Raw genomic sequence first — 27,693 nt, 5'->3', positions numbered from 1 at the left:
CAAAAAAGTTAATCAGTAAATCATAGTAAAAGTTTTTAAAGTGTACAATAGAAAATAAGCAAACAGTCAAAAGTACAAAATCAGTGCAAGTTATAGCCTACTGGATTTCAATTACATTTCAGTTATGAAACTTAACTTTTCAAATCAATGAATGAATAAGACCAAAATGAATAAGACCAAAATTGCTATTTTTGATAGATCTAAAATTAATTATACTCATCTTTAAACATAATCTACATAAGAGCCAACATATAATTCCCCAAGTCATGTTGCATATTTGTTGTTTAAATAAGTACATTCTCACCTAAAAACTACATTCCCTGAGACGACAACAGAAGTATTGGTTTGCTAATCTAGCATGACATTTCCTGTGAGAAATGTTGTAAGCGCAGTGATACAAATGGTGAAACGGTTCCAGTGCTAATACTGGAAGAGTATCGCACGGATGGAACATGCTCTCAGCCAATCAGATTTGAAAACCAGAACGAACTGTTGTATAATTAAGGTCATGTGTCCACCAAAGCGCAGACACATTTAGCCAATTGAAAATGCTGGGCGCTCTGCTGAAAACAGCTCGCTGTGAGTGCTTGAGAGCGTTTTGGCAGGCAGTGTTTTTTTTCTTCAGTTGAAACTCTTTGCTTGTTATGATAAGGAAAATCCGCAGAAGTGTTACTAATTTCACAGGTAGTTTGTTTCTGTATCGATTCTATTTAAAATAGCAGATACAATGTAAAGTATTTGCTCAGGCTCTTGTTTTAAATAATTTTGTTCCGTTATTATTGTTTGTTTTCATCTGTTGATGTTGTACAAGCAGAATGTGGTGGTTGGTCGGTGTGGCATTTGTCCCGCCCCTCCTCCACTGTGATTGGACAGCTGGGTGAAACGTGACCATGATGAGCGCTGCGTTTTATTCAACATTCTTCAACTCTCGGCGACCAGTCAAAAACGCATAGTGCTCAGCAGTTTGTAGGGTGAAATACTCCCTCAGTGCCTCTTTGCGCTCCAGGGGTTCTAGAAACGTGGCGCTCCCATTGAAAACAGTTGACAGGTGTGAAAAAACACTTTGGTGGACACACGGCCTAATAATAATAATATCATTTTAAAATACATTATAATATAACATTTACTAATTATTTAAATTAATGGTTATTAGTATTTATTAGGGATGCAACAATACATTTAGTCCACGGTTCAATACGTACCACGGTTTTTCAGTTCGGTTCGTTTTTTTTTAGTATTCTCTTCTTAGGCAACAGGAACAGAAAAGGGTGAAGAAGAAAATATTTATTGCAATACTCTTTCTTTATTTCACTTAAAAGGCTTGAAAACCCTTATTTAAACTTAAAACTTTACTTAAAAAAACCTTTGTACACATTCCCAGTGTATTGTATAATATAAAATAAATATATATAAAGATTTATAGTGGCAGCTCAGAGATGTACAGTAGCATTTAAGTATGAATTTGAATGAAAAAATGTAGGCTAAAATTAAAACTACATATCCTTCAATATACAACATTGATTAAAAGCTACTGTATTAAAGGTTTTTTTTTATTATTAAAATAATTTTAGAGGTGAACTGTCCCTTTAAGGACATGCGTGTTCACTATAGGCTACGCTGCAGTCAATTGAAGACCTGCTCGCATCTCATAGACGCACGCAATTTTACCTTCACTTTAGACATAACCGACTGTGTTTATATGTTAACCTTGTGTGTGTTTGACAGTATCAGCGCAGTAAAACTGTCCAGTAATCACGTGTGTTTGACAGACGTTTAGTGCGCAAAGAGCCGAAATAAACTGAGAGAAATATTTAAAACGGAGATAAATAGAAATAATTAATTAAATGCAAAAAACGAAGAAAGAAAAGAAATTCACCAGCGCGTATTGAACCGTGAATGACGTACCGAACGGTTCAATATTATATTGATTATTGTGGTATCCCTAGTATTTATTTATTTAATTATCTACTAATTATCTATCATTCTAACATGTATAATGTAAATATTTATTGTTACTTTTATTACTAATGATTATAATATGAATGCAAAGATGAGATTCCCCAGAATGACAGACAGACAACAAATAGACGGACGGACGGATGGACGGACAGATAGATTTTATATTGGATGACAACAGTTAAAGTCATCCATATGTGCCTTGTTCACATTTGAATTTCAAGAAGACAACTTAGAACATATTTGCCTCATCCTCAATTCATAAAAGTTGAGTTTAGTTCTCCACTCTTCAGAAGAGCATCTAAATGGTAATAGCCATTCTGCAGGTAAATTTCCACCTGATCTTCTCGCCGTCCTGCATACATATCCGCTTCTCTCTGTGCCTCTGTGTCTGAACCGCCGGTGAGCTCTAATGTCAGAATGTTAAATGGAAGACCATGAGTTTAAAAACTTAAAGAGGCAGTGAAATATTGGCCAATGTGGTTGAGGGATGACTGGCTCTTTACTCCGGGTGTCAGTGTTTAATGGTGGGACTGGATGCATATAAGTTAGCCCAAGCATGAAGGGCAGTGGGACGCTCAATGTGAAAAAAAAGAAGAAGGGGGAAAAAAAGAGTCTCGCTTTCAATCCGCCACCCCCCTAACCTTCCTTTGGCGGGGTGGGGGTCCCATCAGAAACATCATGCCATTTCTCTCACTCACTCAGTCAGCCTTGAGATGCACTGCGGACTTACCTCAGTGTTGTACACTCCATATATCAGGAAGATGAAGAGACCCTGCAAAAGAAAAAAGAAAGAAGTTGTTAGGATTCTTTTCTTTTTTTGTCTGAGCTCCTGAAATTAATTCTCACAATAAAGAACAGTATGAAAAGCATTTCTGAAACCAGTCTGAACGTTGTGGACTGATATGCGTAACCCTACTCAGAACTTCGGCCCAAGGTTACCTTTTCTTCACTCCAAAGCAACCAAGCAAGAGGCTAATAGACAGTATGGAAGAAAGCAAAATAAAGAGATAAGATAAACCAATACAAGTTGACAAAAATTCTGAACAAAGTATGAATGGGCTGCCCTTGGATGTACAGAAAGGGCCACAAAAATGGCCATTTTTCATTATTTCTATGATTGGGACTATTCAGTATAAGAGGTGGTGTGCATCTTTAGGTCTGGAGAGCATAAGAAAAAGGATGAATAAACAAAAAAGGTGAGAGTCAATTAAAAGTTTAGATGTTTTAAGACCAGAAAAGTGTTCTTAAACATGCACGCTCAAAAATCTGAATGTCTTAGCAAAAAGTTTTGCGGTTTTGCGATACAAAATTAATGACACTCTCAATACACTCTCTCAAATAAATGACAGTATTTACGTTTTTGTTGAATAATAAATACAAATAAATCAATAAATAAATAAAGACCCTTATTACACAACACCTCCATATTGTAATCAACCAAGTGAGTCAGATTTTGCACATATTCGTATATATTTATATACACATTATGCTCTCTACACTTAATATCTGTCTTTACTTATAAAATGAAAGGTAAAAGAAAAACCATGTCAGGTCTGAAAGGTGCATGAATGAACTGCCCTTCAGTAATGAATTGAACTGCCCTTTATTTCTGGTTGTAGGAATTTAATATAAAAGTTTCATTTATTTGAGGTCAGCACCTTTCAGTGCTTTTTTTTTTCTTTCATTTTGCTATCCTGATTGAAAATGTTCTTTGAATATACATACTAAAAGTATGCTTTCTAGCAATACTGTACAAACACTTCTGAACCTAGTTCTAGTTTTATGCGTTAACTTCAAAAAATTCAGTCTATATTCCTTCTGCAGAAATTGAACCCCACACAGAATTCAGGCCTCCTAAAAAAATATGAATTAAAACGATTGCTCTAACGGATTATTGCCATGTTTCTGCTCTGTGAGCTTAATATCTCTTGCATCTGACACCTGTGATAGAGTGTTATCAATCAAGCAAGAGTTTGGAACGTCCAATTTGCTACAGTGGGATCACACTGCATCATCATTGACAACATGATTTGGAGGTCTGTTCTAGGTGTCCACTATGTTGCCTATGATGCCAGCCCTCTTCATTTCATCACAGCTGGGGAGCCACAGATCTCCCATCGGGCCATGCTACGCGATCAACTACTGTCAGTGACATCTACCATAAAATAAGACAAAATAAAGAGAAACTATTTTTGTATTTAAGCCTATGAAAATCAAAATGGCATATATAAATGAAATTCCACAGCTGACACTGTCATATTAAAAAGTATTTGTAACTAGGACCTTAGGACGGTATGATGTTGAACTATATCATATGGTGTAAAAAATGTGTAAAAAAACATATGGTGTTCTCTTAAGTGATGACCAGGTTTTCAACTTCATTCTGAGCCAGGAAAAACCTGATTTAAACATACATTTTAATACTATTAATACTTTTAATATATTATTATTATTATTAAAATAATATTAGTCAAATCTCATTTAAAATTAATCTGTCAAATCGATTAATTACGGTTAATTGCATCCAAATAAATGTTAAATAAATGTGTGTACTGTGTATAATAATGATGTGTATATATAAATACACACACATGCATATTTATTTAAGATTTTTTTTATTTCTATATAACTGTGGTGTGGCAAGCAGCGTGGCGAGGGGCCGCGAGAGCGGGCCGGTGACGAGTGGTGATGAGTACCAGCTGCGTGACACACCGGTCTCGTCTCGCGGCCAAGTGACGGGAGCATAAAAGGAGGAGCCAAGGCAGCGGAAGATGAGAGAGGACCAGGCCTGGACTTTACGTTATGTTTTATTATGTGTATGTGGGCAGTCGTCCGTGAGGGGCTGCCCGCGGTTTCCTTTCGTTTGTTTATTTAATAAAAGTTGTTAAACTTTCGCCAGTTCCCGCCTCCTTCCTTCCAATCTACGAACTTTATTACAATAACATTTATATTTATATATAATATTAATGATATATAAAAATTATATATATATATATATATATATACAGGTATATATACACTGTATATGCATTATGCATCCACATATTTCTTAACTATATTTACATGGATGAGTGTGTATGTATGTATATATATACATATCTATATATAAATATTAGGGGTGTAACGGTACAAAAATATGATGGTTCAGTACGTACCTCGGTGTTGAAGTCACGGTTCAGTATGATTTCGGTACAGCAGTTTTACAAAATTGCTTTTTATTTACATTTATTCAACAGTGGTATATATACTGAGTAAAATTGTATGTCCTTAAATTAATTCAATTATAACAAATTTTCTTAAAGATACTGCTTTATAGAGAGTCCATACTTAGGCTACACATTGTAGTAATAAAGGTTAACAACAGAGCCCAACTATTAGCCTCAATTCAGTTATTTATTTTTAGATATAATAATCAACACTTTTGCATTAACTTCTAAATCTAAATCTGAAATATAATAATTTATACACGGCTGTCAAATCATGACAGATTTATTTAAACTTGCTTTAAATAAACAAGACATCACTAACAGGTTAAGTAGAATATAATGAATATATAGGCTAATGTAGTGCATATGAACTAACAGCTGTGGGGTGGACACTGAATGACTTGCCTGAGGTAAATGTGATGCTATGGGACATTGTTCTCAAGCTGTTGTCTTTCTGTGGTTGAAACACCGATTGAGCGATTACATGACATATACATTTCAGTAAGTTGTAATGCATCCTCAACATACCTTGAGATATTAATTCATGTTTATTCTTTAGGAAGAGATAATCGCGTTCACTCGCGCGCCGCCGCTGTATGAACTGACGCGTATTATACTGTGACCAGTGATCAGTCACGGCACATCAAAAGAGCGTCAAAACGGCATTCATCGTTTGAATTTTGTGATGAAATGGACTGAATACCTAATATGTTCGCGTGGGGACCTCAGATTGAAGTACGTTCCGCGCTTAAAACAAGCCGACTGTTAACTGTTAAAGATTGCATTCGTACAGTTCGGTACACACGTGCACCAAACCGAAAGCCCTGTACCGATACGTGTACCGTTACACCCCTAATACATACATATATATATATATATATATATATATATATATATATATATATATATATATATATATATATATATATATATATATATACACATATATACACATAACGTTTATACACAATACACACTAGGGGTTGCACCGACTAGTCGACCTTAATGCTCTGCCATGCCACTTTAAGCGTGACGTCGACTAGTCGCTGCCTAGTGAGGGCGCAGTAGGATAAGCAATTTCCTGACATGCAAGCTCTGTTTTCTACAGTTAAAAATGACAAATAAATGCATACACTGAGAGCTCTTCATAAGACATGTTTGATTATACCATCTGGAATCTCGAAATTGATCAGGAGAATGCAGGCTTATTGTACACGTAAGTTAATCATCGCGCTAAACTAATGTGTGCTGCATTACAACACACACACGTAGCCAACTTTTATCAGGAGTAACTTTCATATATTTTAGATTTATTGCACTCCAACTGAAATATTTCAGGTCTTTTATTGTTTTAATACTGATGATTTTGGCATACAGCTCATGAAAACTTTCTATCTATCTCAAAAAATTAGCATATCATTAAAAGGGTCTCTAAACGAGCTATTAACCTAATCATCTGAATCAACTAATTAACTCTAAACACCTGCAAAAGATTCCTGAGGCTTTTAAAAACTCCCAGCCTGGTTCATTACTCAAAACCGCAATCATGGGTAAGACTGCTGACCTGACTGCTGTCCAGAAGGCCAACATTGACACTCTCAAGCGAGAGAGTAAGACACAGAAAGAAATTTCTGAACGAATAGGCTGTTCCCAGAGTGCTGTATCAAGGCACCTCAGTGGGAAGTCTGTGGGAAGGAAAAAGTGTGGCAAAAAACGCTGCACAACGAGAAGAGGTGACCAGACCCTGAGGAAAATTGTGGAGAAGGACCGATTCCAGACCTTGGGGGACCTGCGGAAGCAGTGGACTGAGTCTGGAGTAGAAACATCCAGAGCCACCGTGCACAGGCGTGTGCAGGAAATGGGCTACAGGTGCCGCATTCCCCAGGTCAAGCCACTTTTGAACCAGAAACAGCGGCAGAAGCACCTGACCTGGACTGTTGCTCAAATTTTGCATTTCATTCGGAAATCAAGGTGCCAGAGTCTGGAGGAAGACTGGGGAGAAGGAAATGCCAAAATGCCTGAAGTCCAGTGTCAAGTACCCACAGTCAGTGATGGTCTGTGGTGCCATGTCAGCTGCTGGTGTTAGTCCACTGTGTTTTATCAAGGGCAGGGTCAATGCAGCTAGCTATCAGGAGATTTTGGAGCACTTCATGCTTCCATCTGCTAAGCTTTATGGAGATGAAGATTTCGTTTTTCAGCACGACCTGGCACCTGCTCACAGTGCCAAAACCACTGGTAAACGGTTTACTGACCATGGTATTACTGTGCTCAATTGGCCTGCCAACTCTCCTGACCTGAACCCCATAGAGAATCCGTGGGATATTAAGTAAGTTGAGAAACGCAAGACCCAACACTCTGGATGAGCTTAAGGCCGCTATCAAAGCATCCTGGGCCTCCATAACACCTCAGCAGTGCCACAGGCTGATCGCCTCCATGCCACGCCGCATTGAAGCAGTCATTTCTGCAAAAGGATTCCCGACCAAGTATTGAGTGCATTACTGAACATAATTATTTGAAGGTTGACTTTTTTTGTATTAAAAACACTTTTCTTTTATTGGTCGGATGAAATATGCTACTTTTTTGAGATGTGGCTGTATGCCACAGATTTGGCTGTATGCCAAAATCATCAGTATTAAAACAATAAAAGACCTGAAATATTTCAGTTGGTGTGCAATGAATCTAAAATATATGAATGTTTTTATCATTACATTATGGAAAATAATTAACTTTTATCACATATGCTAATTTTTTTGAGAAGGACTATTATGTTCTATTCATATTCTAATATATATCATATTATTTGTATTATTTATATGAACATATTATATTAATGAGGCGCTTATTAGATTTATTATCTCTTATACAAAAAATTAAATCATCACTTCCGGTCTGTATTAAGGTCAACTAAGCAATGTAAACAGATAAAACATAATAAATAATTTGAGTATAGAAGGTGGTCAACAACAACAATAATTATTATAATAATTAACTTCTGTTTACAAACAAAATTATGAATATATTATTATTAATAAATATTAATATATATAAATAAAGGTGTGGATCTGGTCGATTATGTTTTAAAGTAAAACATTTTTAACATTGTTTAAAATTTAAATCCAGTTTTAAACTTTTTAATCCCAAGTATTCCTGTTCTAATCATAAGGAATGTAATACTGCACTACAGTACCCATGACTCCTCTAAGGAATCAATACCCAGTGATGGCGGGGGGTAAAAGACAATGCGGCACGCATCCCATTGTTTTGCATTAGACTGTCAATTTTCTATTTAGTATTGCAAATGAATTATCATGTTTTTGATCATGAGCCTTATTTGTGTTTAATCATTCATTGTGTTCTGAACAAAGTGGGAAAAACATCCCTTGCATATTATGAAAAATGATCAATTAGAATATAATTGAGTTAAAAATAAAATGGCACCAAAACAATAAAGATGGATTGCTTAAAAAGTTAATTCATTAATGTTGAGCTAAAAACAAACACGCAAAAATGGAGCACATTTAAATGCATTGTATTTTTGGGGGGTTTTGGGGGGAAATAATAAAAACGCATTTCTTTTGAACTCGGCTCTAAAATGGTGGAAATGTATGCAAAGGGATTGTATTGCTATACATCAAACAAAAAGCATAAATTATCTCCTAACGAAACTAATTAGGAAATAATTCCGTTGTTTAAAACTAGTGAATGTTGTGTTCCAAAAAACACGCGGCACCCCAGAGAACGCAATGCATTCGGAAGTGTGATTTCACTCGAATAATCAGGACATGCTCATTCGAGTGGTAGGAGATACAAATGGAATCAATAACACAATCTAAAAATGCACTTTCAGAAAAAAAGGAGCTGAAATATTTTTGTTGAGGTCACTCTTCCCTGTCCCATTCTGTCAAACGCAGATAAATCCTTCTCAAAATTGTGTGCCCAGAGCGAACGCACTGTACTCCTCGGAGAAGAAAGGCCCTTGTTCCTCATTACCTGTGACAAGATACAGAAATTCACTTTGCTTTTCATTTAGGGGCTTCACGTCCCCTTTTATGGATGTCTGCCTTCACGCTTTTACTTACTTCGCCTCGCCAGCTGCCGCATAATAAATGATTATAAATTTTCACAGATGACCACCTCGTCTTTTTTATCCGGTCTCCTAATGCACAAAAAGTTAGGGGGCGAGCAGGTACAAATTTTTTCTCTGCAAAACCCTTTTTTGTCTTTATTTATGACGTTGTCCTTGGTAAGGGAAATTTCAATGTACTGAAATGAAAACTATGATTAAAGGGACACAGTGTATGGGCAGAGAGAATGGGGCAGCTCTCCATCTCTGAGCGGTTATATATAAATAAATATATAATGCTGGGTGACACTACATGAGGAACAAATGGAGCTGACCGGATGGAAGGATGGAGTGACATCAAAAAAAGCATTGAACACTGTCCACAGCATCGGATTTTAGTAAGCAGTAATGAAAGGAAACAGTATCTATCTAGCCGACTAATTTATCCATGGAAAACACTTTAATGAAATGAGAAGCGTTTGAGCAGGACCGGCCCTTTGCTGTGCAGGGTTGGAACCAATTTCTCAATTTAGAGAATAGCGCGGGTGACTTTGATGACGACATGAGGGGTATCAGGTGTGTGTGCGCGTGGTTTGCTGGTGATTTTACGAAGGAGTTGAAGGCTAGGTTGGGGTTACGCTCAGGGCAATCTTAAACAGAGGCTTGTTCACTTGGTGCGACACACATGCATAGAGACGCACAATTACACCAGCAAACCAGATGATGTCAACATCTGCTTTGGGTGAAAGGGCTCGTATGTGTGTAAGCAGCCATTACAACAGAATCAGAAATGTTATACAAATTATAATTTATATGTGGTAACTATAAATTATACACAATAAGGTATCATCTGTTAAAATTAGTAATTAACTAACTTGAACTAACATTGGGCAATGCATTTGGTACAGTATTATTCATATTTGTTAATGAAAATACAGTTGTTCATTGTTTGGTCATGTTAGTTCACAGTGCATTGACTAATTTTAACAAATACGACTTTTGATTTTAATAATGTATTAGTAAACACTGAAATGAACAAGAACTAAGATTAATAAATGCTGCAAAACGTTAACTAATGAAACCTTTTGTTGGCTTTTGTTTTATACATATTTACAATAAAAAATAAATAATAACAAATATATAAATCTTATAAATGTGTATACAGTGAAACTTATTATTTAGTCAGTATAATAACTATTAGTGTAAAGTAAATTAATTTATTCATCATGAAATCATTTACAGTATACACTCACCTAAAGGATTATTAGAAACACCATACTATTACTGTGTTTGACCCCCTTTTGCCTTAATTCTTCATGGCATTGATTCAACAACGTGCTGAAAGCATTCTTTAGAAATGTTGGCCCATATTGATAGGATAGCATCTTGCAGTTGATGGAGATTTGTGGGATGCACATCCAGGGCACGAAGCTCCCGTTCCACCACATCCCAAAGATGCTCTATTGGGTTGAGATCTGTGGGGGCCATTTTAGTACAGGGAACTCATTGTCATATTTCAAAAAACACATTTCAAATTGGTTTCTTGAACGTGTTTTTTTAAATGAGCTTTGTGACATGGTGCATTATCCTGTTGGAAATAGCCATCAGAGGATGGATACATGGTGGTCATAAAGGGATGCACATGGTCAGAAACAATGCTCAGGTAAGCCGTGGCATTTAAACGATGCCCAATTGGCACTAAGGGGCCTAAAGTGTATCAAGAAAACATCCCCCACACCATTACACCACCACCACCAGCATGCACAGTGGTAACAAGGCATGATGGATCCATGTTCTCATTCTGTTCACGCCAAATTCTGACTCTACCATCTGAATGTCTCAACAGAAATCGAGACTCATCAGACCAGGCAACATTTTTCCAGTCTTCAACTGTCCAATTTTGGTGAGCTCGTGCAAATTGTAGCCTCTTTTTTTTCTTATTTGTAGTGGAGATGATTGGTACCCGGTGGGGTCTTCTGCTGTTGTAGCCCATCCGCCTCAAGGTTGTGCGTGTTGTGGCTTCACAAATGCTTTGCTGCATTCCTTGGTTGTAACGAGTGGTTATTTTAGTCAGAGTTGCTCTTCTATCAGCTTGACTCAGTCGGACTTCTAGCATCAACAAGGCATTTTGGCGCACAGGACTGCCGCATACTGGTTGTTTTTCCCTTTTCACACCATTCTTTGTAAACCCTAGAAATGGCTGTGCATGAAAATCCCAGTAACGGAGCAGATTGTGAAATACTCAGACCGGCCCGTCTTGCACCAACAACCATGCCACGCTCAAAATTGCTTAAATCACCTTTCTTTCCCATTCTGACATTCAGTTTGGAGTTCAGGAGATTGTCTTGACCAGGACCACACCCCTAAATGCATTGAAGCAACTGCCATGTGATTGGTTGATTAGATAATTGCATTAATAAGAAATTTAACAGGTGTTCCTAATAATCCTTTAGGTGTGTGTGTGTTTGTGTGTGTGTGCGTGTGTGTGTGTGTGTGTGTGTGTGTGTGTGTGTGTGTGTGTGTGTGTGTGTGTGTGTGTGTGTGTGTGTGTGCGTGCGTGCGTAAAGTAAAGTTGTGAAAGTTAATGCTTCATTAATCACGAATAATTTATTTCAATCTAAAAACACTTGGTTTCTCTATCTATCTATCTATCTATCTATCTATCTATCTATCTATCTATCTATCTATCTATCTATCTATCTATCTATCTATCTATCTATCTATCTATCTATCTTAATGGTGCACACAATTGTGATGGTAGCTGATAACATTTTAGTAAATTCTTTCCAAGGTCAGCAAACGTGTATCGCTAATGTCGTGCTTCAACAAATAAAGAATGACTATTTTGCAGCTAATGGAATATCAAATGGTCTGGACACCCATTCTGACTTTAATCTTGGTAGGATTACACACAGCAAACCCAAAGAAACGTCTCTTCTTGTCAAACTAAAGTTGACGTATCAATCTGGGTAGAGTCAAAGGATCCAGGCTTTCTCTGTTTGTGTCAGGCAGAAACTCCTGCATGTGGCAATAATTACAGAAATAGGAGACAGAAACGCTCTGGAAGAAAAGAAATCAGAGCGCGAGAGAAAAAGACGGTTTTCACGCTTTTTTAAGAGACCTACTAATGTCTCTGACGCCCCCCAGAAAAACAGTTTAATTAAGTTGTATACACAACGTTTACTTTAAGTGCCAGCAGTCTTTAAAAAAAGGGCCAAATGTCAGCTTTGGGTTTTGACGCTGATGTACTGCAGAACCTACAAACCGGATCAAATTCGGAGACGTGTTCATCTGTGTGGTGGGAATGTCAGAGAGGGTTCAAAACCAGGCCCAGCTGTGAAACACTGAGCCTGGCGGTTTTTCTTCATGAGAACATGAGCGAAAGGTTCATGTGGACTTCCAAATGTTAGCCCATATGAATGTGTATAAAGACCCTCGTAAAGAAAATCTGATTTGAGAGCTACAGCAGAAGGGAAGATTATCAATAAATAATGATTTATTATCATAACAGCCATTAAAGTAACAGTACCAAATAAAAACAATGTGAACTTTGCTTTCACCCCTGGAAATTTTGATATATTAAACAGCAGCTACGGATTTAAAATAAAACTTGCCTTTTAAAATTATACCAGTCAATGAAAAAATAATTCTATCCGATCTATCAACACAGAGCCAAACTTAATTCAAATGCCAGCACAGGGTGGTCTGCCCTGCAGTTGAAGTAAAGAAAACTAACGCACTGCCAGTCAGCTCTAAAAGTCCAGAAAGGTCCTGGAACGAGGCAGGACGGGGCAAGTGGGTTCTGAAAGAGAGTGACAAAAGGTCAAATAAAATGATATTATTTGCCAGTTTGCTAGGTAACCAAAAACCTAGAACTTTTTTTTTTTTTTAAATCTAACGTTACTGCATGGATACGAACAGGGAGAGTCAATAGAGGATAAAAAAATAAACCAATTTTGTCTGGAATTAGGGCATCTCTGGTTGTCAGGGTGTTGCCATGTGCTTTCTAGAGTCTTCTGATTTGTTTTTAATTACAAATGTGGGCAAATTTTGTAGGCAAAAAAGTCAGCAGCACTTTCAAACCAAGCAGCATGGGCAAACCCATGTGACCAACTTGAAACCGTTATAGGTGAGTTCCTATTGAAGTCTGGATTCTACTTGTGAAAATTTGCCAATCAAGTGATAAATGTGCACCTTTACTAGCTCTTGGAAAAAAAGATTCTATATAGAACCTTTAAGAGGTGTGTCAGGCAAAATATACATATTCATATACAAGATAGACCCTTTTAGGGATTCCCATCATGACATCATTTTATGGATTTAGTTTGAATTAATTTAGTTTAAAAAAAATGGTTCCCATTTATCTATTTTTGTCTGGTTCTTGCATATGGTTATAAATTCAGTCATGGGCTAATTTTCATTTTTGGGTGAACTAACCCTTTAATCTTGAAATTACCTTTTTGTCAGACAAAGTGCTGCACAACAGACCTTTACTGTTAAAATGAAAACATGAAAAATAGTTTTAATAATGTATTATTATTGATATTACATTAAGATATAGCTAAATTCTACTGTACAGCAGTAACATATTTCTGTCACAATTTATTCAAGTTAAACAGAACTTTTATTTTGACGTTTTGCTGTGAAGACCTTTGAGTTTCTGTGTGTTTAGAATATGACGATAGTTTTTCTCAGATTAAATGGTAAAATGCTCTTGAAGTGACTCTCAAAATCGGCTCTGGAGATGAAGTTCATGCATCAAACAATTTTAAAATTCTGCGAAATTGCGCTTTATACAGTAAATTCAGTTTTTATGACTGGATTCCGTTTTCTGCATCACGTATATCACGGCCCAAAGTCATTTCATTATTTCACGCAATTGGGAAGAAACGTGTTCAAGTTGTAAATTAGCACAATTGCTACAACCTGGTAAAATGCATCTCTTATTTTTAAGGTTTAATGTACATTTTACACTGTCCCTGTTTAAATAAATAAATACATGAAAAGTTGGTCATGTAGACCCCATTGACCAAGAGAAAGGTGCTTTTTCTGAAAGTGACTATTGATAACAGACAATGGACTTTTTGTCAAGGATTTTCTGCCAAAATTTTGCTAATATGGCCACACCTTATTCCAAAATGTGAGCGAAGAGGAGAAAGAGAAATGTAGCGAGGCAGATTGAGTGTACATAAGGCCCTCTTGAGGCAGGGAGGAGCTGAAAATGAGAAAGAGAAAGCGTTGGAGGGATACCCACAGGCCACCCAGCAGCGAACAGGCGAGGTAGAGAGCGGCAGAGGCAGTGCGAGGCAGTCAGGGGAGGCGGGGAGAGTTATTAACTTAGCCCTGAAAGCCCTTCTTAATATAGGGTCCGGCGGTGATAGCTAACAGAGCCTGGCAGAGGTGACAGCTCTTGGACCTGCTTGAGGAAATCCAATTGAGAAGCAGCCAAGAGGAACAACAAGCGCAAAACAGATGTTCCCTGCTATCGCAGAGCGCAACCGTGTATACAGCAGAAACACCCTCTCTGCTCTCAAATTGGACGCAGAAACAAAATAACAATCGGGATCATTATAACATCCACAATTCTGCGCCTTCCCAGCTGTCTTTTACAAACTCGAACGACAGGTTTAATACACTAAATGGATCTTCAGATGCATCTGAAGGTTAGTCATCACAAGAGAACATATTCTTGTCTTGTGCATGGTGCATATAATAGAAAATAAATGTATAAAGAAAATATGGCATATTTTGCCATTACAATTTTCTAAGCAAATTCTCAAACGGCAAACTGTTTTGTGTCTTATTCTCTACGCCCATATGATGGAGGAATTTCAAACCTGTAACGGACAAAAGAAACGAAAAAACTCATTGAATTGCACAGACAGCTTTATGAATGAGCCTTCCTAGAAGGTGTTTGTCGTATATGAATATTGACAAAATCAGTTCATTTTACTGAAATGATTCACTCTATTATCATGAACCAGTTAGTGAGTTATGTACAGCATTCCAGAATATTTTCTTGTATATAGTGCAAATGTATTTGTTCAAGTTTAATGCTGTCAGTAAAAGTTAGATCCAGAATAAAGAAAAACATTTTAAATATTTTTTAGATAAATAATAATTTATATTAATTGTAAAACTTATAATTATTTGAATATAAAATAGTTAAGTATGTATAATTATGTCAAGTAAATAGAAGTTATTATAAACTAATTCAATCTAAATGGTGTAACAAATTATACAACTTGGATATCATGCATTGTACTATTTAAATAATCTTCTTCAAAAAGTTCTTACAAAAGTTCTAATTTAACATCAAATATTGCCATTTGTTTTATGTATTCAAAAAAAAGAAAGAAAAGGCTGGACACTAAGAAACCACATTAACTACACACCAAAAGCTCATGGCACACATGTGTGAGAGTAGATGGAGAGAGTGAATGGTAAACAAATTCACTTTTAAACAAGACAATTTCACATTGCATGCTTCGAAGGGCCAAGTCAAACATCCTTGCAGAAAATTGATACAAACTCTTAACACATGGGTCAAGCCACACTCTTTGAACTTGAGGAGAAAAGGAGGCCCTGTGTGCCAAAAAACTGTTTAATTAAAAATACTTAGGCATCCAAAAGACATTTCTGAGTGCCCCCGCTGTCAGAACGCATGAGACCGCCCTGTCAATCTCAGGCAAATTCTAATTACATACTTTCCACTGAAAGCAAGAAAAATGTCAGGCTTCAAACGGCTAAGACAGAACAGCTGGGACTGCGAATCTGCTCGGACCCAGAACTCTCCGATGCCAGCACAAAATCTACTGTTTAAAAATGCTGCCACTCAGTTCTGTGTTCAATATCACGCACCTGCAATCATAGGCATGATTTGATGTACTGTAAATAGGGTTATTTTAAGCTAAATATTATTGCAGTTTTTTTTTTTAAACAGCAATAAAGGTTTGATTTAAAAGAAAATCAAGACACATTTTGAGTAGAGAAACTGTTTGGAAAGGTGGTGTCTGGGAGTTCTCTTTTTTTCTTCTTCAGATTTGAGTGGGCTGGGGGTTAATGGCATGTGCCCGAGTCGTGCCACATGCGGTTAAGACACTTTACACCAAGAGCATCAATCCTTATAACTCGGCGCGAACGTCACATGCGCTTAGGTTTGACCACGGCTCACGGCAGTCCTAAGTGAAAACGAATGGTAGTTCATCGACATGAGCACTTCATTCGTCTTCGTTTTCCAGTCTCTTTGTCTGTTTCAGAGTCTGTGTTTTTACACTTTGTCTCTTCGCCGTTGTGTGAAATAGTCTTCGTACTGTCTGAACATTTTAGCTAAACATCCTTCCCACAAGAATGTTATAATAATACATTTATATATATAAAATAATCTTTTTGCTCTGAATCTATAAAATGATCTAAAAAAAATGTAAATGCAATTTATTTATAATCATATGAATACATCATATTTTCAATATCTGAAATAACTGATATTATCTGAAATAACTATAATTTTGGTTGGACTTAATATTAAGTCTATATGGTATAACTATACAGATACTAAACACACCAAAACAAAAACCCAAAACAAAATTAAACCCAAAATTAAACCTAAAAAAAAATCAAAACAAAAATAAAAACAAAACACAAATAAAAAAAAACTCAAACACAAGTCAAAACACAACAAAATACAACCAAATGAAATGACACCCAAAATAAAATAAATATATAAACAAAATATATTTTAATGGGTGGAATTCTTTAAAAAGTGGTTTAACATAATGTTATTATAATTTATTTTCAAACTTTGCAGTTTTATTTTTTAGATAGTTTTAATATAATAAAAATATTTTTTTCTGCTGAATCAAAGTCAGCGTGGGGTAACCAAATGCAGAAAGCCGTTTTATTGTCACTAATTTAAAAAAATAAAAACCATAAAACAGACGATTCCTGTCAAGGTCATTTTTATGAAAAACCAAGGTTAATTTGGGTCAAGCAAAATAAACTTTAAGAAAGCTTCATGACATTCAAGATTAAAGAATTCATTAAAATTTCTTGAAAAATATTTGAAAAGTATATGAAAAAAAAATCTGCTTAATGATTACACCACTCAACACGTTTTGTGTAATTAAATATAAAAAGAATGTAACCAAAAAAGCATTCCTACAAACTTGGCACTTGCATTTTGAAATCTAAATCTCATCCCTTCTTTCGTCATTGACCCCTACATAAACTTAAACTAGGGTGTTTTTGGTATGTTTGAGCAAGAGGTGAAAAGCCTTAAAAATGACTAGTATAAAATTTGAAACTGCCAGCGGACCAAACTCAACCACTTGCCTTTTTTTCAAGTGCTAATGAGTCCAGTTGAGACTTGAGAGTTTTGACGCACTTCAAGCATTAAGGTGGTTTTCGGCCTGAACCGGGCCCAACTCAAAGGCAGATGATTGGCACATGCTTTGACTTAATGATGATAATTACTTAGAAAAACAAAGCAGGAGACCACATCTGCACAGTGTAAAAAGCCCAACTCCACACCCAAGAACAGAGCTGTCAGCGGCCCTGTGCTTTTTCCCACCTAGGGTGGGTAAAACTCTTAACAAAACCCACCGAGGCGACAAGAACCAGATTAATACGAATCAACATATCCTCGTAAACAATCGTTAGGGGCCAGGCAGCTGGGGAAATGTCACATGACGACAGTCCTGCCACACAGGAAGGGCAAAAGCCCTGAAATGTATCATGAACTACATATTTATGTTGGTTTCACACTGGGCAAAATATACTTGGGATTTCTTTTGTCTCAAAAAATAAAACTTGACACAGACTTTTGTTTGGTTTGTCATGTACTTTAAAAGAACGTGCATGTACGACTTCAGCCGTGAAATTTTAAGACAAACCAACGATTAAAACACTTCATTCTAGTCAACAACAAGCATGCCTCACAATTAGGATTTCTTTCAGATGAAATAATGATTTAAAAAGAGCACACACATGAATAATACATACCGTGTTTATTTTGGATTTCATTTCCATGCAGAAAACGAATTGCTCACTGGTAAATTGGCATCAGCGTTTGACAGCCTTTATAGAAAAAAGAGGAAGAGCTTTTCTCTTGCCCAGACTGACCCAGTTCTTGTTAATTATCTGCAAAGTATACATCAAAGCTCACCAAACAGTCCGCAGCACTCAGATTAAAACAGATTTAAAAGATATCCCTGCAAACCGCCCATCTCATAAAGCCATATCAGCTGAAATTATAAATGAAGTGGCCATTCCTTCAACGTAATTTGGGTGTCGGAGTGGTTTCTGACACCAGAGGTTAAACATGTGAGGTGCCGTGTTGTTGTAAGAGGGGTTGCGAGGTCGTTCCCAGCGGGTCATGTGATCCTCAATCTCCTGCCAGGGTAGCCGAGTGATTTGCTTTCCTATGACACAAACTATTACTACACAGAGCTGGCAGGTAATTATAAAGCAAATAAATGCGGGTGGGTGCCAAACGCGACAGGCTCTTTTGGTGGTGCGTGCGAGCCATGGAATTCCCTTTCCTCTCGACAGGAAACACGTTATTCACAACGATTATTTGTTGCTTTTTGGCCAGATTCCAGCACCAAACTGCCATTTTTGCTTATGCAGTAGAGCCGAATCTCACATTCAATGGCCCATATCTAGAAACATTGGTATTGCTTTAGATTACAGCCCGGAAAGTACTGCGTATCTAAAGTGAAGTAATTGTAGTGTAACTATAAAGTAAGTATGTGTTGGTATAAAGGAACAATATGTCATATTTGGGGAATAAAGGGGTAACTATCAGGAAAAAAAAATACCTTTTTTAAATAAAAAATATATATTTTTAATTAAGGGGTAATTATCCACATAGTTACAGGGTAAAATTTTATCCTACATTGAGGGGTCTAAAACATGGGTCTGCAAAATGTTGTTTGCCAATTGTTTGCACATAAATGTTAAGGAACATTGATAATGATAATAAATGTTTCTTGAGCATCAAATCAACATAATACAATTATTTCTGAAGGATCATGAAAACTATTTTAAATTGTAATAACATTTCACAATATTAGTGTTTTACTATATATTTTTATTAAATGAATGCAGCCTTGGTGAAAATAAGAGACTTTCAAAAACAGTAATGTATTATGTCATTGTAATGTAAAACAGTAAAAAAGACAGACAGACAGACAGACAGACAGACAGACAGACAGACAGACAGACAGACAGACAGACAGACAGACAGACAGACAGACAGACAGACAGACAGACAGACAGACAGACAGACAGATAGATAGATAGATAGATAGATAGATAGATAGATAGATAGATAGATAGATAGATAGATAGATAGATAGATAGATAGATAGGATAAGATAGATACTGTGCAAAAGGCACAACTAGTAACGCATCTAATATCTTGTTTCTTTTTTTAGACTCAATCAACAGGATATTTGTGATCATCAGTATAAGGCTAAATCATTAGCAGACATTTTTCAGTTCTTTCCATCATAAACAATTCCATTTGAAAAACATTTCCCTGACCAGGGGTTTGGGGACCGGCTGACCATGGAGGCCAAAAGGAGTGAGAGACGAGCTGGACACCTGTCTTGACTGAGGGATTCCTGTCCTGATTTTGTTTGTTACAATTTTTAAAATTAGTTGCTCGTCTCTTTGTGAGGGGTTTGTGGCGCTTGCCCAGGTTGCCCCCCTGTGGACCTCAACTTGCATCCATGTCAAAATAATTTCCCAAAACACTTCGTTAAAGAGTTCAAGAGGTGTTTGTTGCAACTCTGCTGAAACGGTGTATGAACATGGATGCAAATGTGTTTTATTTAACTTTAATATTTCTATTTTGGCTTGCGTTGTGAACCTTTAGAAGAAGAAAAAAAATGTGGAAAATGTTTATTTTTTTCATTTACTGTATGCATATATAAAAAAATACTTTTTAAAGTACCAACAATGTTTTATAATAATATTGTTTGCTAAATAATTAGGCTACTTAACTAAGTAAATAACAAAAGGGTAAAAAAACTGAATTCTTCAGTTATAGGATTCACACACTGCAACACCCAAAAAACTTGTCCCGAGTTTGTGACCCCAAACCCCCTTTAAACTCTCTATCTTCAAAGTTATTGATAGAGGGAAATTATGAGCGTATAATGCTATGGACAATGCATGGTGGAGGGCCTATTATATACCGGTAATGGATAGCACTGAGTTTTTGAATGACATTGCACCGAGATTGGATGACAGAGGGTCGTGCGATTTATGGCCAAATGAAGCACCTCCACTTCCCCCTCCCCACCCCGTTCTCACCGAAAGCCATTTATTTCCAGCCTGATAGAGAAGTACATGGTTGTATTTATGGTTCAAGAGTTTGTAATGAAGACTAAATTAATAAGTGAGTTTTGGAGTCGTCTGAACAGGATAAAGTTGCAATGTTATCCACTAAACTATGTGTCACCCTCTTAAACCTCCAAATTATCACCAGTAAGAACACTTAAATTAAATGATGTTAGGGTTATTAATATTATTATACATAATGCATCCATTCTGGCAACCGTATAAACAATAATATCTAAAGACTTTAGAGAACCATACCTCAACGTCAATACATAATAATACATTCCAACCCACTTAAGAATAATATCCACTTGAATTGCATTTTACTGGGGAAAAAAAGAAAAGAAAAGATGCTCAATGAAAAATGTCATTGCTCTATGTCATGCCTATGGGATGCTCTATTATAGTTAATATACAAAAAAATATATTAAAGCTAGAAGACTGGATACAAAAAGAAACCTTTTTTAAATAAATATGCACATTAAGCCATTTTATACATAGCACTAAATAAATAAAAATGATTGTCATGTTGCCCTCACTCAAAACAACAGGAAGTTCTGCCAATGAAAAGAGCTTGTCAACATTATTCCTTTTATTGATTTAACAATAAAGTCCTGTGGCTTAAGTTATGTTGTTATTGCTGCCTATTGAAAATACAATGAAACATGGAAGAAGGGGGGAGAAAAAAAATTCACACCAGGAATTTCACATAAGCCCATTTAGGATAAAGTGTGCCTGTTATATTCTTCAAATTTTCAAGGGCGTTGCTTAGAAAGCAACCGTGCCAATGAAATTATGAACATATCCTCAATCAAAGCAACTTCAGATGGTAGAATGTTTCATTCACCGCCCCATGCGGTCTGCATTCATATGAGCGTGCGCCGTCTCTGCTTCCTTTTAAAACCATGGGCCGTACCAAAGTATTTAAGAGCTTACAACATCTATACGAAGCACTTAAACACAAGGTCTATGGCATCGAACGACTCAAGCACTCTGGATACAGCGGAGGTACGTTCTCAACACACGTCAAAACAAACAGAAATGACGTGGCATAAAAACTTGAATTGTCGAGGAGTGAGGGAAGCATTGTCAACTTCATAAAACTTCATATGAAGTTTGTTGTTTCGTTGCTGCTGGAGTGGTTGGGTTTTCTAACAAGGTTGGCTTTACAATGCAGTTGAGTAAAACGCACAGTTTTATTGTCATTGTTCGCAGCTGTAGAGACCGTAGCCACTTTCACAGATAAAAAGGAGCCGTGGGCAAAACAAAGGGTGGAATTTTAGAGAGAGAAAACAGTTCAATCAGTTTGGTCTTTAACACATGGGAGTTATATTTTCAACCTGCACATTTGAAAAGGAAGAGGCTGGCAAAATATCCAAACGGTCAAATGATCACACAAAGCCCTGCAGTGATTTCCTGTGGATTCTGCATCCCCCCCTGAAAAAATCTGACTAATTTTCTGTTTGAACTGATTTTAAGCCCAAATCTGTAGTGATATAAGGGGCTTTCGCACCGGATAGCTACAGGAACTAGCCACCAGGGCAGTTCCCGACAACTAAATGTTCTCATAGGGCCAGCCTTTCGCACCGCCAGAAGGAATTCTGAAGTGTCGTAGCCGCTCTTGTTGTTGTGACTTTTATTTAGACGGTGCTGAGAACACCAGAGCCTGAGCACAGACCAGAGCACCTCCCGCATTCTCCATCTTCATTAGTTCATGATCTGTTTATCAGTCCAGTCGTTATTAGATAGGACTGCAAAGAAAGTAGAGTTTGCTCTACAAAGTCTGCCATGTGGTTGATGCTCAGTGTTGATTGGTGAGCAGAAATACATAATCATATTTCGCTTGATCGCAAAGTCACGTTGGATTTTCTCCTTAGCGTAAAGGTTGAGAAGTCCATCTATCACTTTTTTCCATGTTTGTAGAGTTAGTTTGTGGAGTAAATATATAGGCTATAAACTGTTTCACATTCGTTCAGCTGATCAGTGTTCACTTACGTCACAAAAGCTTAACTGGCGCAGCGACGATGACATCAGACGTAGTGTAAGCATTTTGAACTGCGAGAGGTATTACACCGTCTTCGTAAGTTGAATATGGTAGGCGGCCCACCGAAGATAGATATTTTACTTTATGACATGGTAAATTGGATATTTTTCTAACACAAACCCATCAATTTGCTTCAGAACGACTTTATTAACCCCTCAGAGCCGTGTGGAGTATGTTTAATGGATGGACGCACTTTTTTGGTCTTCAAATTTTGGACTGCCATTGGCTGTCATTATAAGGCTTGGAAGAGCCAGGATTTTTTTATTATAACTCTGATTGTATTCATCTGAAAGAAGAATGTCATATACACCTAGGATGACCTGACGATGAGTAATTTATGGGAAATATTTAAATTTGGGGTGAACTAACCCTTTAAGCGTCAGACAACTTCCTCTTTTTTTTGTGTTTCGCACTGTTGGCTCTAATCGGACAACGTTTGGTTTTTTGGGCCAATTGAGCATGTTGAATCGGTGTCAATGAGAGAGAGACTCTGATTGGCAGTTTAGCTTAGCCAATGAGTCAGTACACGGGAGTAAAAATAAATCATAGTATTAGAATTATTGAGTCACTGAGATCATGTGACACTGAAGACTGGAGTAATGATTCTGAAAATTCAGGAATAAATTACACTTTAAAATACATTCAAATATCCATTATTACTGCTCCATTATTTTTACAAACTATAACAGTTTTTGTGAAATTTACCAACCCCAAACCTTTGAATGTTGTGTTGGAATTTATCTATTTTAGAGATTGATTTATGTTTTAATGTTTTTCCCCATTAAAATAATTATAGTACAAAATAAAGAGATATGTATTTTGTGCATATTGAAACACATCTCTGTTTTATATGTATTCAACATTCTAACACAAGTCTTACAACATTCATTTAAAATCAGACTTATCTGTCTATCAAGTAATTTAATGATATAGCAGTTTCCAGTGATCTTTTACATTTGTATTGCATCATGTATGTTTGTACGTAAAATATACAAAAAAGATAAACAAAGGTTTAATTTTACTTCTGAAACTTCATAATTCATAAATACTATTAAAAAAAAGCATACTGTTTGAGAGGAATCCATATGGAAATACTATTTATGCCAGTAACTAAATTATGATTACATTATAAATACTTTCAAGGAAAACAACATCTTAATCTAAGATAAATTTTTACCGTAGGACCTTCAAAGACAAAAGTTTAGTATCTTACAAAGCCTCAGCGGAGACCTAAAGACACTCTCGTCGGATCTCAAATTGAGTTTTACTTCCTTTTTAATGTGAAACTTCTCAAATGGCGTTAGATGTGGACAAACAAACAAACAGTTGAGAAAATGAAAACAAGTAAAACAAATAAACTGTGACTTTGTTTCAGAAAGACCTACATCAATTATCACTGTGTTGAGACATTTTTTAATTAGCAGGGAAAATGAACTATTTATAGTGTGGTTTAATGATGCGAGTCAGGCTAAATCTCTATTGATTTTCTTGTGATATATACAGCTCTATTACAGAAACAACTGATTAAGGAGCTCTACAGACCGCAAACACAGGATTCGGGATTCACGGTCTTGTAACGCATAAAGAATGACACACTTTTTTTTCTTTGAACGAAATATCACACGGCGATATTTTGTTCGACACTCTTAAACAAAGCTGTTGACACCGAATGTACCAATGTGAGATCATTTTGATTAATGGCAGTACAAATGTTTTTTTCAAAGTGTTAATTAAGCAGAGAATGATATTAAAAATATGCATTATGAAAAATATAATATATATATATATATAGCTCTGGAAAAAAATTAAGAGACCCCTTAAAATTGAGAAATATATATAATCATTATTCCAAATGATTTTGAATAATAATACAATTACATTAAAAAAAGATTAATTAAAAAGTAAATAAAAATGACAAAACAAATATACTAATTATTACTTTTTGTTAATCTCAGAAGTGTTAACTATGTATAGAACAACGTAAAAATGTATTTATAAACATTTTTTGAAAGATACTACACGTTTTCCAGAAGACAGCATGATATTTAAAATGAGACAAAAGACAAAGATGGACCTATTCTGCAATTTTCTGTATATCTTGATTTTGTGCCAGCTAAAATGTGCTACTAATATTAAAATAACAAACTATACACCCTTAAAAATAAATAAAATGATCAAGAAAATTACCAAATAAATTTCCCAGAAAGTGCAGTTTGTCTAAAGCAGCTTTAGAAAGAATTTCACTGTGATTTAACGGGAAAAGGAAGTAACAGCGGATCTGTTTGGAATCCTTTGTCTTCCGCCAAAAATAATTTCACCCAGATTCTGACAGTTACTAAAAAATAACACTGGAACACAGAAAAACCTGGCCGGCAACTACCATTACAGATTTTCATGGAATGCATGAACGCAGAAAAGGCGAGAATAAAGTCTCAAACGGCTGCGTTTACCAGAAGTCTGAATAAAACTTCATTCTACTCCAGTCACACACACACAGATGCTCTCAGTCTGTGCCGTCTCCATGTTAAACAGTAATTATCTCTTCACTCCCCACTGTTTACCTCAGCTAAAACCACTGTGGGCTTCAGCACTAACGCAATCCAGCGGCGTTCACGCACCGCAGACTTCAGATGTATTTGACTGGTGTTGAGGGCATGAGTGAGAGAAACACTCTTACCTGTAGTGAGTTCAGGAGGCTAAAGACGTAAGCGATAACCACGGAGAACGGCACCAGGACTCCACAGAGCCAGGTCAGGCCCAGGATCGGCAACAGAACCAGCACGGCTTTCACTGCCGCTCTAAAACACAAAAAACATGCAAAATCAGAACAGGAAGATTTGATATGGAAAACACATTGTTTCATTATAATCATGTATGCATATGGTCTCTCTCTCACACACACACACACACACACACACAGCTCTGGCTGACTTTTACACTGGAGAAGACAGATTTCGGGGTCATTCCCAGCACAACAGGAGCTGCTGCTTATTCTCACATTGTGACAATTTCCACGCTAAATCGCTTTTAATTCTGTTTAGTATAAAATTACCTCCCTATTCAGGTAACCGCTAAAGCGAACCAGCTGCTGTCCGAACGGGTCCTGCCAAGCAGAGGAAGCATGTGTTTGATTTTCCTTGGAGAACGCTGTATTTGACCACCGGCTTTCAAGAGTCACATTGATATTTTTTACACACAGGGGCCTTCTGAGGGCCCCACCTCAACGACTGATGCCGGAGGTCCAGACGCGTCCAAATGCGCGTGGCAGCTTAATTTGCGTTGTGGTTATTTATGGTCTCAAGGAGAAGCTAAATGTATAAACCAACATGAGAATCCGAATAAAGACCTGTTTTTTTCATAAATATAAATTCATGAAATTTTGGATTCCTCAGGTGACGGAGCAGTCTGAAAGTTTACTTTGAGATCCTTGCAAAAAAGTTGAAATCATCCCATTAATGGAACAAAAAAAAAACATTTGATTTTGAAAGAAGCTGTAATGTTCAACTAGATAATTTTAATAGAAAGCCAACATGACTGAAGATCAGTCAGACTCCACAAGCAGACAGGACCACTGATCACGAGCACAGCTGTGAAAGGGTGCCTCCATGTGGCGATCCATAAGACAAAAAACATACAATAGAATAGCCGATGAATGAGCTAATGAGAATCCTTCCCCTTTTCCGTACCTGAATACAAGAGGAAGAGAGATGTCCTACCTTATCTGCTCAGAGACTTGCTCTTCCGGGCTGTTGCCCATCATCAAAGATCTTCTCTTGGCTGTGCCGATAGTGATCAGGACCACACGGGTCAGAATCATGATATTCACCTGGATCACATATAAACTAATTTATTTAAGTTATATTATTAATTTATAATAAACATGTTTGTGAGTATAATTTATTTTATTACTGTTATTATTTTGTAAGACAGTATAAACATTTAAATATATAATGAATGTAATATAAAAATTCTAAATATAACATTATATGTAAAATTATAATACAAAATAAATGTTATTAAATAAAATATAATACAAAAATTGTATTTCTTCTATTTTCTACTTTCTATTCTATATTTTATATATATATATATGTGTGTTATAAATTATTATATATATATATATATATATATATATATATATATATATATAAATACACACATTATAAACATTAAAATATTATAAATATTTTATAAAATATAAATATAATATTGTAATAATACATAATAAGTGTGTGTGTGTGTGTGTGTGCGTGCGTGCATGCGTGCGTGTGTTTTTAATATTATTATTTTATATAAAACCTATAACAATAATAATATAGAAGCAGAGACACACCATAATAATGAAGATGACTGGGCCTGCAAAGCCCCATATGACGCCGTTCTGAACACTGAGCCAGCAGTGGCCATCAGCTGAATAATTCCCAGAGGCAGAGGCCAGAGTAATGGTAACAATCAGCACGGGCAGACCTGTTAAAGGACAGACATTTATATATTACATGTGTCTAAATGGGCCAAAAAGCATTTGGATGGCATCTGTAAACAAAAGATACTCCAATTGTATTTTACTTTTCACTTTTACTTTCAAGGAAGCGGCATAAATGTTTTTTTTTTTTTTTGTTAAGTACATCTGCTTAATTTTATTTATAATAAGTGTTGCTTGAAAATAATGTGTGTGCGATTAGTATATAGTATACTATAGACATAGTAGTGTTCTGTCTAAGAAAAGAGAAAAAACAAGTAGCGTAAAAAGAAAATTATCGAAATACTCAGTGGAACAATAAAGTACAAAGCCATCAGGAAACCTGCATTCCTGTACTCTTGAACCCAATCAATAACTGTGCCTATCCACAACAGATCGAAGAGGAGATTGGGGGCGGAGTGCCATTATTACCCCAGCCAATCAGGTAGTAGTATTTCATGTGGCGGTCCTCGCTCAAATTAACGCTCACTACTTTGCTCCAGAGCAGCAGGCCCTCGACCAGCATCCAGCTGAATGCTGCCATGAAGAACAAATGCATCAGAGCTGCGACAAGCATGCAGGCCACCTAAGGGGTAAAGGTCAGAGAGCAGGCAGT

General features: G+C 36.4%; 1 protein-coding gene across 7 annotated transcripts in view; it reads right to left on the bottom strand.

Annotated features, from left to right (window-relative positions):
- LOC137040431 (adhesion G-protein coupled receptor D2) overlaps positions 1-27,693 on the bottom strand; it is a 91,829-nt gene that overhangs the window by 53,161 nt on the left and 10,975 nt on the right. For all 7 annotated transcript variants that reach the window (XR_010897894.1, XM_067416048.1, XM_067416046.1 and 4 more), the window contains exons 17-21: positions 27,510-27,663; positions 26,952-27,085; positions 26,335-26,444; positions 25,296-25,416; positions 2,690-2,731 (exon numbers count right to left, since the gene is read on the bottom strand). Coding sequence is in view for 6 of the 7 variants with exons in the window: in XM_067416048.1 (XP_067272149.1) it covers positions 2,690-2,731; positions 25,296-25,416; positions 26,335-26,444; positions 26,952-27,085; positions 27,510-27,663 (561 nt within the window). In the remaining variant the exon portion in view is untranslated. The remainder of the gene's footprint in view (positions 1-2,689; positions 2,732-25,295; positions 25,417-26,334; positions 26,445-26,951; positions 27,086-27,509; positions 27,664-27,693) is intronic.

This window comes from Pseudorasbora parva, chromosome 14 (genome assembly GCF_024679245.1).
Source record: "Pseudorasbora parva isolate DD20220531a chromosome 14, ASM2467924v1, whole genome shotgun sequence".
NCBI lineage: Eukaryota > Metazoa > Chordata > Actinopteri > Cypriniformes > Gobionidae > Pseudorasbora > Pseudorasbora parva.
The sequence above is the reverse complement of the archived record's forward strand: the minus strand, read 5'-3'. Positions and strand labels throughout refer to the sequence as shown.